Raw genomic sequence first — 18,839 nt, 5'->3', positions numbered from 1 at the left:
TGCTCGCGCTTCTGTGTTTTAGGGTTCGTGTACCAGGCAGTAACAGCAGCAGCGCGCAGACTCTAGGATTTTTTGGATTAAGCTTGAGTAATTCCCTCTTTGAAATAGCAAAGTTTTGACCTGACAAGGTTAATTTTTGTCAAGTGATGGCATTTCCATCTAAATTCAATGCTTTACTCACAGGCTTACATGTTTCCTACTGGCAGGTGGCAGCTCTGTGCGATTATCCTGGCCTTCTGGATAAAGATGAAACACATGGTATTTTCAGGTGGATACGTCAAAATGCGCTCCAGTTTTTCAAGATTTAGCTAGAAAAATGTAGTTTTGGTGTGTGGCAGTACACTTCATGTTTCCCTGAAATTTTTAGTTTGGGGGGTGGCTATCTTAACCAAGTAGAAGCTTGAAAGGTTTATCAGGCCTTACAGAAACATCTTTTATTGCCTGCAGTTCTGATTCCATTGCAAGGGCAGAGAAGATAATTAATAGCATACCAGGAAGGGCGACTGGAGCATATAGCCACAGCAAGGTAAGTTATGCTTATTTCTGTAAGTTAAAATGACAATACCAGCATTTTCTCGAAATAGTCTAGGACACTTCTGTGTAATAGCTTAGTTAAAGATGTAGCTTATAACCTAATCCAAGGAGAAGATACTATTGTCCTACCATAATCTCTTTCCCAAGCTAGCCAGCTTTCCTTTTGGATGCTTGTCACCATTATTATTGTGTCAAAACAAAGATGTACAAAGGTATCAGTCATGAAGTAGTTTCCAGAAACTCTAAGTTGCTAATCGGGAGCTGTATAGCCTGTCTTCTTCCACGTTCACACAATTTTTTGCTTTTGTGAAGGGTGTGAAAGCTTTAAGGGCCACTATTGCAGAAGGTATAGAGCGACGTGATGGGTATCCTTCAGATCCAGAAGACATTTTCCTTACTGACGGAGCCAGCCCTGGGGTATGCAATACACCAGTCCTGTCAACCAGATATGATTCTAGTATAAAGTCAATGTTTTGTCTCAGTTTGATAATACTGGCTTTTTTTGCGGCAGGTCCACATGATGATGCAGCTGACAATAAGAAATCAGCAAGATGGCATCATGTGTCCTATTCCACAGTACCCCTTATATTCAGCTTCTATTGCTCTTCATGATGGGACACTTGTAAGAAAAATGGTTGTTAATTGTTGTCACACTTGTAAAAATAAATCACTCTAAAGTTTAAACATCAGCGTTGTTGATGTTCAAAACGAACATCATTGAAACAGGGATCTTAAAACGTTATACATAATTGCCAATGCCGTAAACAAGTTTGTGCTCTTAACATTTACGTACACCTATTGCACCGTAATGAAGACATAAAAAAATGGACTGGCTGTTTTTACATTTCCCTCGGGACAATCTGACCATTTCTCACCTTCTGAAGGTGAGAGACTCGGCAGTCAAGTATTGGTTGAAATGGTGTAGAGCAGGGCTCGCTGAATCGCATAGAAGAAAGATTGACTTTCGGCGGGGGCTGGAACCTTTGGCCCTCCTGGTACACCAGACGTTGATAGTAGTACCCACTAAAAGGATTCTATAAGAGGGCATTTGTTAATGTAGTGACTCCATGCCCAATCTCAATCAATATATTCTCGATGAATGTAACATGCTGGTAAGTCGCAGACAAATACCCAGCAATGTTTGAGAGCACCAAAAAAACAGAAAGCAAGCCCATTGACACATGTATAACATTTTTTCCTGTTTGAAGGCTAGTTCTTCTTGCCATCTACAATCAAGCAGAGCTAACTTCTTTTGGTGTGCTCATAATCTCATGGATTCAAGTCTTGATCGTATGCTCTTTGAACATTATGCAAAAGAGGTGTCACCAGCCTTTGCATATGAACCCATCAATCACAGAATGATCACATATATTGTCTTTCCGATTGAAAGATAACAGAATTGGACATGTGTTTGTGTGTTTACGGAACCATGATTAATTAGACAATACTTCTATCCCTAAGTGGGGAAGTATGAATGGCCATTGACATGCTTGAAAAGCATGAAGGAGTATGTCCGCTTACCTTATTGGAAAAGAGATATAGATGGAGCGGATGGAATTTCCCTTAGGCATGCCAAATAAACCATGCTGATGACTTGCATTGAGTGCTGTTTTCAAAATGCTTGAGCATAAGGTATTCTACTCAAAAATAGCTGTCATTTGATTCTCATTTTGATGTCTTTGTTGTCAGTTTTCCGCCAATTCTAGAATGTTCTAGAAGATTCGAGAATGTTTAGAAGCTTCTAGTCAAGGGCTAGAAGAATCTAGAAGGAGTATTTCAAAAGAAAGACAAAAGTGTCAAGACGCTTGTTACATGTGTAAAGACACTCGTCAAAATTTGTGCCAAGACACTTGAGACATGTAAGGACACTTGTCGAAGAATTTATCTTTTTAGACAAGTGGCAAGACACTTGCGATAACCTCTTTATTCAAAAGGCAAGTTCATCTATTAAACAGGTCCTCTCCCCTCATTTTAGAGATCACCTCATTGCTGAAACTACTCTCTAATTTCAGCCCAAGAAGCCTCTATGCTACCATCATCATTGCCCACTACATGCTACTTGTCTCCCTCTCACTCTCTACATGCTACCTCTCTCTCCCATTCAAGTTTATGTGAGGCAGGAAGACATTGGAAGAGGTGTTGCAAGTGGTTGCATGAAGGAGAACGCATGAGGAAGCCATTGCTGAATTTTTCTTCATCAAAGGACATCACTCTCGCGCATTCAACATGCGAGAGAAGACAACCCATTGGTAGGCCTTTGGGATGGCACACAAACGAGTGTGTTTCTTTAACTCTTGTATGTACTTGTAAAGGCAACACATGCAAACAAGGGGAAACCAAGATGATTGTTTTCCTACTTGTTTGACGACGATTCCATTCTGAACTTTCGGCCTATACACTTGTAATCTAATTTGGAGGAATAAACATATTCTTGAGAAGGGGCGCGGCCATTCCGGGTCAACGCCGTGTTACTCTCAATCTTCTCTCTATCTCTCTCTCAGTCTTTCAAGTTATCCATATCTCTACGCAGATATTATGCTATATCTCTACACATATGTCCCTCTCTCTTGAGCTCCGATCGATAAATGTTAATTGGTAGTGACAAGCCTGTGGTGTGTCAAGGGCGAGTTTGATTGGTATAAGAGCATCCGGATAATTGAAGACGGTCTTGGATTTGAAGACTTTTTCTGCCATAAAGATGCCAAGCCATAGAGAGAGATTGAGGTCAATGACACATATAGTCATTCTAAGGATTCCACTTCCTCAAAAAGAGAATCCTCCTTCAAGAGTAGCAACCATGAGAACTCAACTAGCCGACATAGAGAAACAACTCCCATCGTCATCTCATGCTCACAACTATAGAGAAGATGGATCGACAAAGAAGCTTCTTCAACGTTTGAAAGAGATGACGAATTTAGTGTCAGATTTTGATGTGCAATTGGTGGTTGCTAGGAAGGCAATCACAAATTCAAAGGTATCTCACTTTGAAGAGTTTATCAATAGTTATGATCTTGGAGATCCAATTGTTTTTGTCAAGGAACTTCTATTAAGGAAGGGCATTATCGGGCTGGACTTCTCCGGAAATGCTATTTTCTTGGAGCCCTATGCAATAGCCTCTTCTCAGCATTCGTCAACTGAGCTACGTACGAAGGAGGAGAATAAAGAATAAGAAAGAAACCTGTAAGCTGGGAGACAAATCAGAGAATGAGAAGAATAAGAAAGAAACCTGTAAGCTGGGAGACAAATTGGAGAATGAGAAGAATAAGAAAGAAACCTGCAAGCTTGGAGACAAGAGTGAAACTTCCTTACTTCGATGGAAAGGGCACGGACATTGCAAAGGCGCTTGCTTTCATTAAAGAATTTGAGTTAGCCTTCAAGAATCTTAACTACTCTGAAGAGTCTATGCTTCATCAGGTATCTGTGCATCTGTCACGTGTGCATTGCACTTGAACCATGTGGACAAGCTACTGCTATAGTTAGCGTTGGTCTTTGTTAGCTTAGGATCTAGCCTAGCACTTTGTGAGCCTTTGGAAGGACATGCATGATCAAGCAGGTCATAGTTGCATACCCTCACTTGCACAATATAGTCACTTAAGCATATAGGCATACGAACGATTTCTTTAAGTCATTTTTTTAATAAGTGATTTTGACATGACATTTATAATTAGTAGGTAGGACAAATTGCAAAGAACATATATAAGCAACTCCTTGGTCCCCATTGGGAGCATCAGAAATTCAGTACCCAGTACCTAGAAGTACCCTAGAGTTTTCCCTCAGCATCCATCAACATTTCCATCACCAGCACCTTCAACATCAGCAGATCAGCCTTAACTTTTTTGCATCAGATCAGCCAACGTTTTTACATCAGATCAGCAAGCGTTTTTGCATTAGATCAGCAAGCGCCTTTGCATGAGATCAGCCAGCACTCTTGCACTAGATCAGCCCTAGCGTTTTTGCATCAACATCATTATCTAGCGTTTTTGCAGACCATCAGCATGGAGCACTCAGTATTCAGCATTTAGCCATTGTATCAACATTTGTGCAAGTACTTGCTTTGGCAATTGGGCAAGGGGGCTATTGAGGGTGGTTGGGACCCGACATTCTCTCTCTCTCTCTCTCTCTCTCTCTCTCTCTCTCTCTCTCTTTTCATTGTGTTCAGTTCAGTTCTTTCAAGTGAAGTAAACTAACCTTGTGTTTGGATAGAGTATTAGATTTGAGCTAAAATCCTTAAACCTTTCTACTGCACCTGACATTGCTTTTAGAGCTCTGGACGTGCTTCCGCTTCGCGAACTCAAGGGAAGCATGAAGAACCCAAAGAACCTCTCTTAGTCTTTTTGTCTTAAAGAAGGTTCGCGCCCTTGCCCGGGACTTCTTAGCCACGTCCACCCTTAGCCCATCGCTCATCATGTGCGCTTTTGTCTTCATCGCTATGTCTTTGAATGAAGATCGACATCGGATATACGAAAATCGAGATCTTGAGCGGCAAGGCCTACTTGCCTCGTATGCGGATGTGGAAGGAGTTGAAGAAAGGATCTGTAACCCTCTTTTGCATTCGCATTCACATGTAGCGTGCATCCACTTTTGTCGACATGGAACCATTGGAAATACCTCCGAGCACCCTTACCTTTCATCTTCACCCGCAATGTCTTCATGACAAGTCTATTCACGTGGTAGTACTTGTTTGCAAGGCAAAGCCAACATCAAGGCTGATATTCTGCGACAATAGTAAGGCTACCTAGTAACTCGGGTGGTCGTTATTTACATCGTAGTAGTACCTACATCTGCAGTATTCGTAAGTTTGGAGGAGTTTTCATTGGTTTATGCATCCGCAAAGCATTAGAAGTACAGAAAGCATCTACCAGAAGAAGTTCGGCAATTTTGTCTCACCCTTAACAAGGGGGTCACGTGCACATTGCACTTGAGCCACGTGGACAAGCTACTGCCACAATTTAGCGTCGGTCTTAGTTAAGCTTAGGATCTAGCCTGGCATTTTACGAGCCACTAGAAGGGCGTGCATGATCAAGCATGTCATAGTTGCATACCCTCACTTACACAATATAATCACTTAAGCATATAGGCGTACAAACAATCACTAAAAGTCATTTATTAATAAGTGAATTTGACATGACATTTATATAAAAGTAGGTAGGACAAATCGCGAAAGAACATATATAAGCAACCCCTTGGTCCTTATTGGGAGCATCAGAAGATTAGAAGATTAGTACCCAGTACCTAGCAGCACCCTAGCGATTTCCCTCAGCATCCGTCAGCGTTTCCATCGTCGACACCTTCAACATCAACAGATCAGCCCTAGAGTTTTTGCATCAGATCAGCCAACCTCACTCCACTCTGACGCCGCCGCCCCCCCCCCCCCCCCCCCCCCCCCCCCCCCCCCCCAAAACCGAGGCCACAACTTCTTCTCTTGACCCTTCTAGAACTCCTTCTCAGGATCAGGGGATTGGACATTCCTCTGTAGCTCGACGTTCTCTTGGCAATGCTTTCGCTACTAGCCGTTTGGCTCGGGAGGGATAGCCTGAGGCCACCACTGTTGGTGCTGGTTTCTCCTTTTGCGTCAGTCCCTCGCGAGGTGACCAACTTTGACATTCGTCGAGGGTGGGACTTCTTCGACCATGGCTTCACTCGATTCCTCGGCAACCCATCTCCCGACCTCGAGGCAGCGTGCTTTAGAGTATACCTTCTCTTGCCGCCAGAGGCGGACACAGCGGCTGGGTTCTCCTTCCTGTTGTGCGGCAGAGATCACACAAAGTGGACTCTGTGCATACAATCCTAAATTGGCTCCAGGTCTAGGCTCTAGAGTTTTCGCACCACACAAGGGACCTGGGAGTGTCAGACTTGATTTAGACTCTTTGGCCACTAGCCAAGTTCAGTGTGACACCACCCGATGCAGCTGGATGTAGACACATTGTGGTATACTTCTTTGCTGACACTCATAGTGCTCCTTGCTATGTATTTGTACACGAGGATTCCTAGATAGAGGATCTCTTTCTTTCGATTTGACCGCAGAGTGGGGGATGTCAATCTATCTAGGATAGACCGCTTCTATGCTAGTGACCACATCTACGTCAAGGGAGGATCTATATGCATTTTGGCAGGGACTATTATTTTCGATTGTGCGGCAATGATTCTTATTGTGGCAGATAGACAGAGGAGCGGGTGTGCCATATTGCGCATTCCAGAGAGGATTCTACTGGATACAGAGCTCAGAGAGTAGGTTGTGGCTCTTAGGACAAAGAGTTTGGACACACAGGGTATCCTTGATGAGTGGCCACCTGTCTTGCGGAGCTTTAGTCGCGTCTTCCTCCAAGAGTTTGCAGGTTGCTTAGCTGCGATCAAGGAGGAGGAGAAGCGGCTGTGTCGGTCCATGGGGCATTGCTTACCTTGGCAGCCCATGAATGGAGGAGCAGATGCAACAAGCTCGACAGGAGCTGGTCACCATTGAGGAGTGGCGCCATGAGTTTGCCTTTCATTGCCAGGCATCTCAGTGGACCCAGGTAGGAGACATAATTATTGGTGAGTTCTTTGAGACTGTGGGCCCTCGCCATGCGCGCACCAGTGTTTGTCAGTTGAGGAAGCTCGATGGGTCAGTTGCTTTAGAGCCCGAGGATATGCGTGCAATTGCTACCGACTTTTATCGTGAGTTGCTTTCAGCTGAGCCATAGTCAGAGCGTCAAGATACATGCAGGGACCAGGTTTGGGCACATATGCCTTGCTTAGTCACCGAGGAGATGCGACAGAGGCTTGAGACGCCTATCCAGCTAGAAGAGCTTATGAGGCCCCCTAGGGTAGCTGCCCAGGGGAGGATGGTTTGACTCCCAACTTCTTCTTGGAGTGCTGGGAGCTGCTTGGTCGCGATCTTTGTAGTGCTTACCGGCATATTCTGCACATTGGAGAGATGCTTGATAGCATGAGTGAGGGCTTGATCTATCTTATCCCTCCTTGATCTATCTTATCCTCAAGGAGGGAGGCTTCTTGGACGAGATTCGGCAGTGGTGTGTCCCATCACTATTCTCAACTTAGCCTACAAACTCTTAGCAAAGGCTCTGAGTTCGAGGATACAACCACTTCTCGAGAGCATTATACATGAGATCCATACAAGTGTTGTCAACGAGTGCAGTATCCTTGACAACATTTTGACCTTTTGGGAGGCGTCTTCCGTCGCACATCTTTGCGGAGAGGATCTTGTGATACTCCCTCGACTTTGAGAAGGTGTATGACAGAGTTGATTGGGATTTCCTTGAGGGCACTTTGTAACGGACGGGGTTTTTAGATGCATGGATCAAAGGAGTGTCAACACTCTAGAGGTGTGCACACAATCAGGTGCTTTTGGCAAGGGGAAGAGGGGAACGCTTCATGCTCACGCATTTGGTTAGATGTCACAAGAGGGGCACCACGTGCCAATAGAAAAGAACAGATTGAACAGATTTTTAGCACTTCAATAACAACTGAACTGGAAGAGAGAGACGACACGCGACACGGAGTGGTGGAATTCCACCCCAGAGAGTATTGACCCCAAACCTTGGCGCCCCTTTCTTTCGGTATTTCTTTATATTGCATCAAGACAGTACAAGCCGCTACTCCAGACTCTGCACCTTCTCCAGGAAGCTTGCCAGAGAATGAGCCCTAACCTCATATTTAAAGGCCCTTGACCTAAAAAGCAATTACAGTGAAAAGCCTTGAAACTTAAAAGCATCTGGTCCAAAAGCAAAGCCTCCCAGCGTAAAACGAACGCGGAGATAGGATCTCCTGGCCACACGGACCGCCTACAGATGCCGTCGGACGAACCACCCGACCATAGCCACCATCCGGCAGCTCCCCTGTGCTGGGGCCAGCGTCCGAGGACGTAGGCGTGCACCTGCAAGACCGAGCGTCCCATACCATCCGGCCTCACCTCCTCGAGGTGACCTCGCGCACTCCTAGCCTTGCGGGCTAACCATTGGCACTCTGCCAGTGGGGTCGATAACTGTAAATGAGGCCTTGGCCTCCCTTTTATAATAATGGCCGGCCACACTGCCGGGTTCACACTACGTCCGCCCGGACACTGGACTCCCATCCCGACGGCATGTGAGCTAGATCCCTCTTTTAAATGTAAATGAGGGGGGTCGATAACTGTAAATGAGGCCTTGGCCTCCCTTTTATAATAATGGCCGGCCACACTGGCCGGGTTCACACTACGTCCGCCGGGACACTGGACGCCCATCCAGACGGCATCTGAGCTAGATCCCCTCTCTTGTGAGCAGGACATAACATACTTCCCCCCTTAAGAACCATTGATGTCCTCATCAATGAAGTGGGGATACTGAGCCTTCAAAGCTCTAACAGGTTTCCAAGTAGCAAACCTTTCAGATTGGCCCTTCCATTTAATTAAGTACTCGTCATACGCCTTTTGGCGCGAATGACGGGTACGATGATCTAAAACTGCTTCTGGTTCTCAAGGAATAATACTCAGTTTGCATATCTTGCCAGACATTTTCCTTGATAGGCACCACAACATCAGCTTCGCCCAATTTCACTCTAAGGCGACTGACATGAAACACTGGATGTACAGTAACATCCGAAGGAAGAGCCAATTTGTAGGCAACCTGGCCAATTTTCTTGGTGATCAAGAACGGACCACAATATCTAGCTGAAAGCTTATAATGCTTTCCTGTTCGCATAGTCTTGGAATCCTTGGGTATCTTCAGATAAACCCATTGTCCCACATCTAGAGTCCTTGGAGATCTCTTTTGATTAGCATAAGTAGTGACTCGATCACGAGCCGTTCTTATACTATCTCTAGCCAATTCGAGCATCTCCTGCATGTCATACAAGAAATCACGAGCTGGGCGGTCCTTGACTTTCTCTAAGCCAATAGCAATCGGGGATTTAGGCTCAAATCCATACATCAGCATGAACGGGCTAAATCTAGTAGCAGAATGCTTGCTACTATTATAGGCAAACTCTAACTGTGGAAGATACCTTTCCCAATCAGATTGCCTGTGAGAGACATAGGCTCTCAACATGTCTTCTAATGTCTGATTCATCCTCTCAGTTTGTCCGTCGGACTCAGGATGGTCAGAAGATGACATACTCAACTTCGTCTGAAGATTTGCAAACACATCTCGCCAAAATCGGCCAGTGAATTTAGTATCTCGATCACTGACGATATCCTCTGGGAGACCATACAGCTTATAAAGCTGATCGACAAATAAAACCGCCAACTCATGGCTTTTTAGTGTCGACTTCGTTGGTATAAACTTCGCCATTTTTGTGAGTCTATCGACGCGTCATTGCCCTGACTAGTATTAGGCAAACCAACGATAAAGTCCATGGAAATACTCTGCCACTTGGCATCTGGGATTTCCAATGGATGTAACAGGCCAGCTTTCCTAAGGCGCTTTGCCTTATTGACCTGACACTGAGCGCATCTCTTCACATAGCTCTCTATGTATGAGCGCATCCTTGGCCAATAGAAATATCGCTTGACCAAAGCCAAAGTTCTCTGGATGCCTGGGTGCCCAGCGCTAGGAACATCGTGGCATTTGCACAAAATCCTTTGGCGAATCTCATTGATTTCCGGCACGCAGACTTTACCATTTCTAAACAATAGTCTACCTCTAATGGAATATTGTCGCTGTCTCGTCTCTCCAGCACGACTCACTTGGGTCTCCGGACCACCCAAGCCTGTATGCGAGTCATGCCCCGCTTCGACCTCGTTCCATATCTTGCCGAAATGGCTATCGGAACGACATAGCTCTCGGAGAGAGATAGAAATCCGTCGAGATTTCGGCCATAGACAAGGCATTGACCTCAGGAATCCTGCTGAGCGCATCGGTAACTCGATTGCTGGATCCTGTCCTATAACGGATCTCAAAGTCAAACTCTTGCATAAGCTCAACCCATCTGGCCTTCCGGCCTCTGAGATCACCTTGATCACAGATATAGCGCAAGGAATGATGATCTGTCCATGCAACAAACGTAGAGCCATACAAGTAGTGCCGCCATTTCCTCAGGGCGTGGACTACAACATAAAGCTCCTTCTCGTACATTGGATAACGCATCTCGGCGTCAGAAAGCTTCTTACTTTCAAACGCGACAGGACGTCCATCCTGATATAAAGTTGCACCAATAGCATAATCACTAGCATCCGTTTCAACCACAAACGGTTTGCTAGGATCCACAATGTGCAAAGCGACACAGATACATGAGGCATTTTTTGCTTAACAAAAACAAGAGAGTGATGTACATAGTCTATATACAATGAGTCTTGTTTATCATAAAACCATGGAATTCCTAAAATAACATCTGCTCTGTCCAGGCGCATGATGTGGAAATCCAGGTTCTCTTTGTAATCAGCCAGCTCGAGCGACAAGTTTGGAACCATCCGATTCCATACATCCGTATCCACGCCAGGAGCCATCTTCACGTGATACTCATGGTCACTGTCCCGCGTCTACAGGTTCAGTTTCTGCACCAATTTTGCATCCACAAAATTGTGTGAGCTTCCATTATCAAGGAGTACGGTCACGTCGTGACCATTGATCTTCCCGGGGAAACGGAGAAGATCGTGCTTACCAAACACTTTGGTGCTAAAAGTAAAAAAAGTGCATGAACTGTGCGCTAAATGATGGATTTCAACTTGAACAACATCAGAGTTACCTGAGATCTCGTGAATCTGAACTGAAGGACAGCCTTGCGGTTTCTGCGTCTTCTTCTTCTTAGGGCAATCCTTGATTTGGTGACCCGTCTGGCCACATCCAAAGCAAGCCCCCTTCTTCACGGCATCAGCAACTGAAGCATTCCTGGCTTTCTTCTTCTCTTGAGAAGATCTCGGCGGTGATTTGGACTTCTGCTGGAATCGGGGTCGCTTCCTCGAAGCACCCTCACCGGATTGATTGTCTACAGTTCTTTGTCTTTTCTTCTCATAATTCGCTCCATTTATCAAATGGAACGTCTTGGCCTTTGCCACTGCATCCTCGACATCAGTCGGGGTTTTATCCTTAATCAAGGCCCAACGGTAATCTTCATGTAACCCCAACAAGTACATGTGCACGGCGTGTGTAGAATCCACCTTGCAGAAGGTGAGCGCCTCTTTGAAAGCTGTCGTATATTTATCAAAAGACAGAGTTTTCATCGAAAGACTTTGCAGTTTGGCATACGCTTTCAAAGGGTCCATTTTTGCGAAATCCTTCTTGAATTGCACGCAAAAATCAGCCCACGTCGTAGGCTTTTATGTCATGTCACGCCACCAGGTAAGCGCCTTACTGCGCAGATAAAGAGGTATCGTTTGAATCCTCCATTCATCATGCTCCCCATGGAGATCAAAGTATGTGGTCCACTATTGCAGCCAGTTATTTACAGCCAATCCCGTACACTCCTTCTCTTCACCTGAGAAATTTGTAGTCTTATACGGAATTGTGGTAGTCAGACGACCCTGCGAACGCCCAAAAGCAGCAATCTGCGTCCGCAAATGCTGGAGATGGGTTTCGTCCTTGGAAATACGCGCAGTCGTCGACTGAGCTATATTTTCGAGAGTCGAAAGGCGGGAACTGAGCCCCTATACGACCCCTTCGAGAGAGGCCAAGCGAAGGTTCGTCTGAACATTTGTGTTTTCCAGAGCGGTAACACGCTGGTCGAAGCTCTGGAAAGTGCTCGTAATCCATGTGTAGAGAGCATGCGTGAATGGAATTTGAATGTTACCTGGCGCGTCGTCACGCTGCACATCCGAGTTGGAGGAATCCATGGCGAAGTGCGTGAAAAACTGGAAAATTCGCGCGAGGCTGAGCCTTTTCTGCACTTTTGGGTCGCGAAAAGTTGAAGTTGCGAAGAGCTTCACGGGTCGGCCGAATGCCTGAAGGTGAGCAGATGATGGCGGGAGCGCGAGCGGGTGAGAGAGAGGAGCAGTAGAAAGAAGTGGAGAGCTCAAAAATGAGTTTCCCTGCAAAGTTTGCAGTCTCTGTAAGTGAGTTTTTTAATAACTGAGGTTTCAGACCATAGCTTAAAAAAAACTCAAAAGGTCCTGGCCATATTTTAAAATATAAGGCCACTTAAATAAAAAGTCCTTGGCCACATAACTTAAACGGGCACCCCCCTTTAAAAAGAATCAATGCAACTATGCTGCAGCGTAAGAAAAAGAACTCCAGCGCTGAAAAAAAAACAAATCGTGCGCTGTCACAGCACGCTGCCGCGTGGAGGGAAAGAAAGGCATCGCATGCGTGTTTTGTCGCCTAGTGAAAATGTTGTAAGCGAGTGCTCAGCTCCATAAATTTTGGCAGAGTTGCCAAAACTGTCCCTCTCTCTCTACCTTCTCTCATCCTTTGCAATGCAACAAAGAAGAAGAAGACAAAGCTCGTAGCAAAATTAATGGGCACACGACAAAATTACCTGCATTAACAAAACTTTGCTTTCTCAGCGTGTGAATATGCTCTTATAATGCATTCACACGCAGGCGAGGGTAGAGTTATGCTATGCTCAACAATTTTGTATCCTTGCCTATTCCAGGTTGGCGCCCACGTTGGCAAGGAAAAAAAAAAACCTGCGCAAGGTTCTCTGTAAACTCTCCCTCTCTCTTCGCTGCAGCAGTACACAGAGGTACTCTCTCTCTCTCTCTCTCTCTCTCTCTCTCTCTCTCTCTCTCTCTCTCAACAGAGAGAGCATGGCCCGCTGAAATTCACTGCAACAGGATAATTAAAACAATTAATTCCTTGTTTTTTCATGCAAAAACAGCAAAATTCAGCAGTTCGACTATAGAAATTGCTTGTTTTTGAATAGAAAACCAGCAACGGTAAATAAAAAATCTGCTTTCCATCGGAAAGTCAGTAAAAATTAGCAACACATCACCTGCACACAGGGTTATGAGAAGAACATAATTGATTAAACAATTAATTACCAAAAATTATGCAAAATTGAGGTTTTCCGATCCGAACCGTTCCGTAGGTGTGCACACAGTCCTTCGCGCAGCCAAGCCGGCTCTGATACCATAAAACGAACGCGGAGATAGGATCTCCTGGCCACACGGACTGCCTACAGATGCGCGTCGGACGAACCACCCGACCATAGCCACCATCCGGCAGCTCCCTCGTGCTGGGGCTAGCGTCCGAGGACGTAGGCATGCACCTGTAAGATCGAGCGTCCCATACCACCCGGCCTCACCTCCTCGAGGTGACCTCGTGGGCTAACCACTGGCACTCTGCCAGTGGGGTCGATAACTGTAAATGAGGCCTTGGCCTCCCTTTTATAATAATGGCCGGTCACACTGGCCGGGTTCACACTACGTCCGCCCGGACACTGGAGGCCCATCCCGACGGCATCTGAGCTAGATCCCCTCTCTTGTGAGCGGGACACGACACAGCGTAAATCACGGAAATCCGTACAGCCTGCCTCGCCATCAGCCAACACAATTTTAGGAAATCTCCATGCTACCCTTAGGGTTAGGGTTTCTAGAATTAGGGTTTCAAGAGTTAGGGTTTTTGGCAGAAATTAGGGTTAGGGTTTCTGCTCTCGGGCAGCCACGTCATCACTTTGTGACAGTTTAGGCACCTCGGCCACATCTGTAAGTTGGCTCCATTCTTTAGGCTTTGACACGTCAGCAGTTTGTTACATTAGACATACTTGCCCTCTTGCTCCCTTCCTTTTTTATTCTATGCTAAGGCGATGAGCAGATTTTTGACTTCACAGTAGGTTGGTTTGCGTGGATTAGAGCTGCCTATTAGGGGATTTGAGCTTTTGGACGTTGAGTTTGCTGACGACTCAAGACATGTATTTGGAGGGCCGAGAGGCCAATTTGCACAGGTTTGAGCAGGCTCTTGAGGTGTTTTGTTGTGCATCGGGAGTATTGAACAAGTGGAGGAAGACAATGCCTTTTTGGGTTGGTAGTGCTCTCTCGCCCGCTTGGTCGTGTGAAGATGGCTTTAGGTGGATCCCCCCAGGGATGTCCATACGTTACTTGGGTTGTCAGGTCGGTTTGGATTTGTCTCTAGAGTAGCGGATTGCTCCTCTCTTCCTCTCCATTAGGGGAAATTGCTATATTGGAGCTCAGCACGGCTCTCTTTGGCTGGCAGGGTTGTAGTGGCTACTATGTGGTTAATGACGTCTTGTTGGATCTTCTTGAGTTCCTGCATTAGACAACTGGAGCGGTTGATTTGGAACTTTTTGTGGTCAGGATAAGAGACTCAATCAACTTGGGCCAAGGTTATCATTTTACCTTGTTCTCAGGGAGGGTAGGGATCATCGACCCATCACGGCAGAGTAGAGCACCCCTTGGGAAGTTTGGGGCCAGATTTCTTCTAGGGGAGGAGTTCTGGAAGGAGTTACTGCTACACCGGATTCATGCCCGAGTCCCTCAGATAGGCGGCCCATGGATCCCTTCCACCAGGTGGATTTTCACAGAGTTGCGCAAATTTGGCCTGAGCAGAAGCTGGAGGACCGCTTTGCTGTGAGCCTACTTAGCGTCTGGGAGCAGCTCCGGAGTGGCCTTGAGAAACACTAGCCCACTTGCATTGAAGAGCGCTTGAGGCAGCCTCTTGTTTGGAACCCTATGGTTAGCACACAGCGAGACCACATGGTTGGTAGCAGGCCTCATGTTTCTTAGGATACCATGGCAGATTGTCCGGGATTGGCTACAGTTTTCAGGTCTTCACGAGGAGATTCAAAGCATTCAACTGCGTGAGGGGGCACAAAGCATGTGCCAAGATATTGCAAAGGCTATATCTGTTGAGTGGCATACCCCTCTTGAGCAGGCCGCTCCTTGTCGGATCGGGGCTTCCACGTGATTGGAGGTCCTCTTTGGAGCTAGGGGTTGCTCAGAGACAGGATCCTTTATAATTTTTGAGGTTCAGGGAGAGGGTCGTCTCCAAAAAGTCTCGGTTGAGGCACCACAAGTGTTACGTCCCCAGATATCAGGATGTGCGCTTGCAGTATGTCCGGCCAGTGTGAACCTGCCCGTTTAGTTATGAAGTCCTATAAATAGGACTTGAGCCTCATTTGTGAGACGTCTTGTGTGATCACCACACTTGGACTCTTGGCCCTTGGCAGCTCTGCCCACACACCCGCACTGGTGTGGGTTCGGTGGTATGGGACACTGGCCCTTGTGGCAGAGGCTCCTCGCTTGGCTGCAGGCTCCCAAGGTCGGGGGTGAGCCCGTATTGGCTCTATGGTTGGGAGGTGTGTGTGTCATGTCATGTGTGCAGGATGGATTCGGCTTGGGACTAACATTGGTATCAGAGCGAGATCCATCCTGATATGAAAGGAGTTGGAGATAGGATCCGTAACCTCTACAGCATTCGCATTCGCATGTAGCGTGCATCCACTTCCGTGGACATGAAACCCTTGGAAATACCTTTGAGCACCTTAACATTTCAACTTCACTGGCAATGTTTTCACGATAGGACTATTCGAGTGATCCAAACACTCAAGGGCAACTTGAGAGACTTTAGGGCAGCTCTGATCACATGCGGGAGCGTCGCAAGGCTTTCTTGCGACTTTGGCGCCTAGGGCCCTTCTTTACCATGGTTCAAGGCGTGCCTAGATGGCATTACCGGCCACCAGTGTGGTTGTTTTCTCCTCGCACCTCGTGATTTAGCCCTCATTGTACATATCGTGTGTTCTCATTGGGAGAGTCTCCCATGTTTCTGATGTAGCAGTAGATGTTGGTTGTAGCCCTTAGGGCATTCTATTAACCAATGGAAGTCTTTTTGGTGCAAAAATAAATAAATTTGTCTCTCTATCCTTCAAGTTATTCATATCTCTACTCATCTATTATGCTATATCTCTACACATATATGTCCCTCTCTCTCTAACCGGACATTGTCACAAACTGTTGATGTGTCAAGCCATTGAAGAATAAAGCTAACCTGCAGTTCCCGATCGAGGAGCCTAAACCCTAAGTGAAGAAGCAGAAGCAGCATAAGAAGTTTTACCAAGTTGCAAAGTCTTGCCGAGAGGCCTATTCTTAAAGAGAAGTTCTCGCCAACTTATGGGACCTCGTACGACGGCGCCCAAGTGACCCAAAGACATTAAAGTAAAGCAAGCCCACGTACACACACTCAATTACGTGGCAAGTTGATGACGTGACAATCGTACATATAGATTTATAGATTTCACGGTGTCTGTGATATTGTGGTAGCAGTACGGAGTCCAGAATTTTGCGTTGACAGAGCAGTATGGATTTCTGGATTTTACGAGGACATATTGATGTGGCAGACCTGTACCGATTTTCGCGTTTTACGCTGACTACTGACATGGTAGAGCTGTATGGATTTTTGCTTTTACGCTAGCAGCTTTTGGGCATCTGCTTTTGGACCATATGTTTATGAGTTTATAGCTTTTTATGTAATCTGCTTTTCATAGGCCAAGGGCCTTCAATTATGAGCCAAGTGCTCTTCTCTGGCATGCTCCGCGTGAAGTGCAAAGGATGGAGTACTGGTGATGTGCTGAGTTCAAGTAATATAAAGAAATACCGAAAGGGGCGCCAAGGTTTGGGGCCAGTACTCTCTGGGGTGAAATTCTGCCACTCTATTTGGCGTGTGCTCTCTCTCACTCTTTCAGTTCATGTGTTGTTGAAGTGCCAAAAGTCTATTTAGTGTGTGCTTTGTCGTTGGCACGTGGTGTCCGTCCCGTGACATTGGTAATAGAGCTTCAAGCGTGTGCTTTTCTCCAACCGTGGACAACTACAATCTTATGGAAGAAATCTAACCCTAATCTTGGTGCAGGTTTCAGGATGGAAAGGTAGTGGTCTTTTTAAAAGTTTAAAAAGTGTTGTTTTTACTCATGGCCCGGACTTGGATGGTTATTACGGGGGGAGTATAAAGAAGTCTTGAGCAATGGTTACTCTCAGCACCTCCAAACGACGCAGGCTATGGTCTGGGGGGTGTTTGGTTGTAAAAGGCCTCTATATCTCCCCGCTCGGACCTTTTTAGGTTATGCGGGAGGAGTGATGAGGGAGTCCTTGAATATCTCTCAGCCCGGACCTTGTTAGGTTATGTGGGAGGAGTGTTTGTCGGCGGTTTTATGTTTCTATGTCTTGTAACATGCATATGTGAGCATTTGTGTTGCATTGTGATGTGCCAACCAATGATTATTCCTTATTGGATGTGATACTTCTGGGAAACCAACGACCCAGGATATTAGGAGCTCCAATCTGGAATGAGACTCCTTATTGGATGAGATTCTTCTGGGAAGTCAAGTTTCAATGGCCCAAGAAATGAAGAACTCCGATTTGGAATGAGAAAACTGATTGTCCCTCGGAATGACCCTCAAAAACTTTTGAGCTTGTTTTGTAGATATGTTGTAATCGCGGACGATTACTTTCTTTCAAGAAGGGACATATTTGTATGGATTTTTGGATTTTACGCTGTCATGTTGATGTGGCAGACTTGTACGGATTTCCTCGTTTTACGTTGACTGTTGACATGGCAGAGCTGTACGGATTTTTGCTTTTGTACTAGCAGATTTTGGGTATTTGCTTTTGGACAAGATGATTTTGAGTTTATAGCTTCTCATGTAAACTGCTTTTCATAGGCCAAGGGTCTTTAAATATGAGCCAAGGGCTCATTCTCTAGTATGCTCCACGTGAGGTGTAGGGATGGAGTACCGGCGATGTACTGGGCTCAAGTAATATAAAGAAATACCGAAAGGGGCGCCAAGTTTTGGGGCCAGTACTCAAGGGGGTGGAATTCCGCCACTCCTTGTGGCATGCCCTCTCTCTCACTCTTTCAATTCAGTTGTTGTTGAAGTGCTAAAAGTTTGTTTAGTCTGTTCTTTCCGTTGGCACGTGGTGCTCGTCTCGTGACAAAGATTAGTATTTATCTTATGCAAAGTGTTAATTGGCAATAATAAGCTTGTGTTGTATCAAAGGAGAGTTTCAAGAGTATTGAACTTTGCATTATCAGACTTATACATCAAGTAGAAGCCTTCACTTTTTTTCTAATAAAACACAAAAGACCCTTTGCATTGATTAAGAATTACTCTGTGGTCTAGGGATCTGCTTCAAGAATTCTGGATGGATGAAGTTCTCTGTAGCTCCTGGTTTAACTAAAATTAGGGCTTTTAAACCGTTGACTTTGCCATATGCTCGACACAATTCATTTGTACTTTCAAGGCATATGCCATAGATGTCAGATACTAATGCAATTGCCGGTTTAGCTTGTTTGGCTGGAGATGGTCGTGGGTTTCTATCGATCATCGGCTCCGGCGTCGGCTTCGCTAGTGTGTCAGTGCATTGGGGACGACCAAAATACTTATGTCCTGTTTGAAAGCATCCAAAACATCGGCCTTCTTGTAGTAAGGTGTCTCATTGTTGAGGCGTCAAA

At 45.7% G+C, this 18,839-nt stretch overlaps 1 protein-coding gene across 2 annotated transcripts in view; it reads left to right on the top strand.

Annotated features, from left to right (window-relative positions):
* The window catches only part of LOC147439846 (alanine aminotransferase 2-like), a 99,691-nt gene that overhangs the window by 66,630 nt on the left and 14,222 nt on the right, over window positions 1–18,839 (top strand). The window contains exons 5-8 of one of the 2 annotated variants that reach the window (XM_086485582.1): window positions 207–268; window positions 448–526; window positions 847–951; window positions 1,046–1,168. In XM_086485582.1, coding sequence (XP_086341708.1) covers window positions 207–268; window positions 448–526; window positions 847–951; window positions 1,046–1,168 — 369 coding nt within the window. The remainder of the gene's footprint in view (window positions 1–206; window positions 269–447; window positions 527–846; window positions 952–1,045; window positions 1,169–18,839) is intronic. The other variant, XM_086485583.1, reaches the window with a different exon arrangement.

The sequence above is a fragment of the Adiantum capillus-veneris genome, chromosome 16, assembly GCF_014529385.1.
Source record: "Adiantum capillus-veneris isolate H3 chromosome 16, ASM1452938v2, whole genome shotgun sequence".
NCBI lineage: Eukaryota > Viridiplantae > Streptophyta > Polypodiopsida > Polypodiales > Pteridaceae > Adiantum > Adiantum capillus-veneris.
This window is presented reverse-complemented; position numbering and strand designations above follow the sequence as displayed.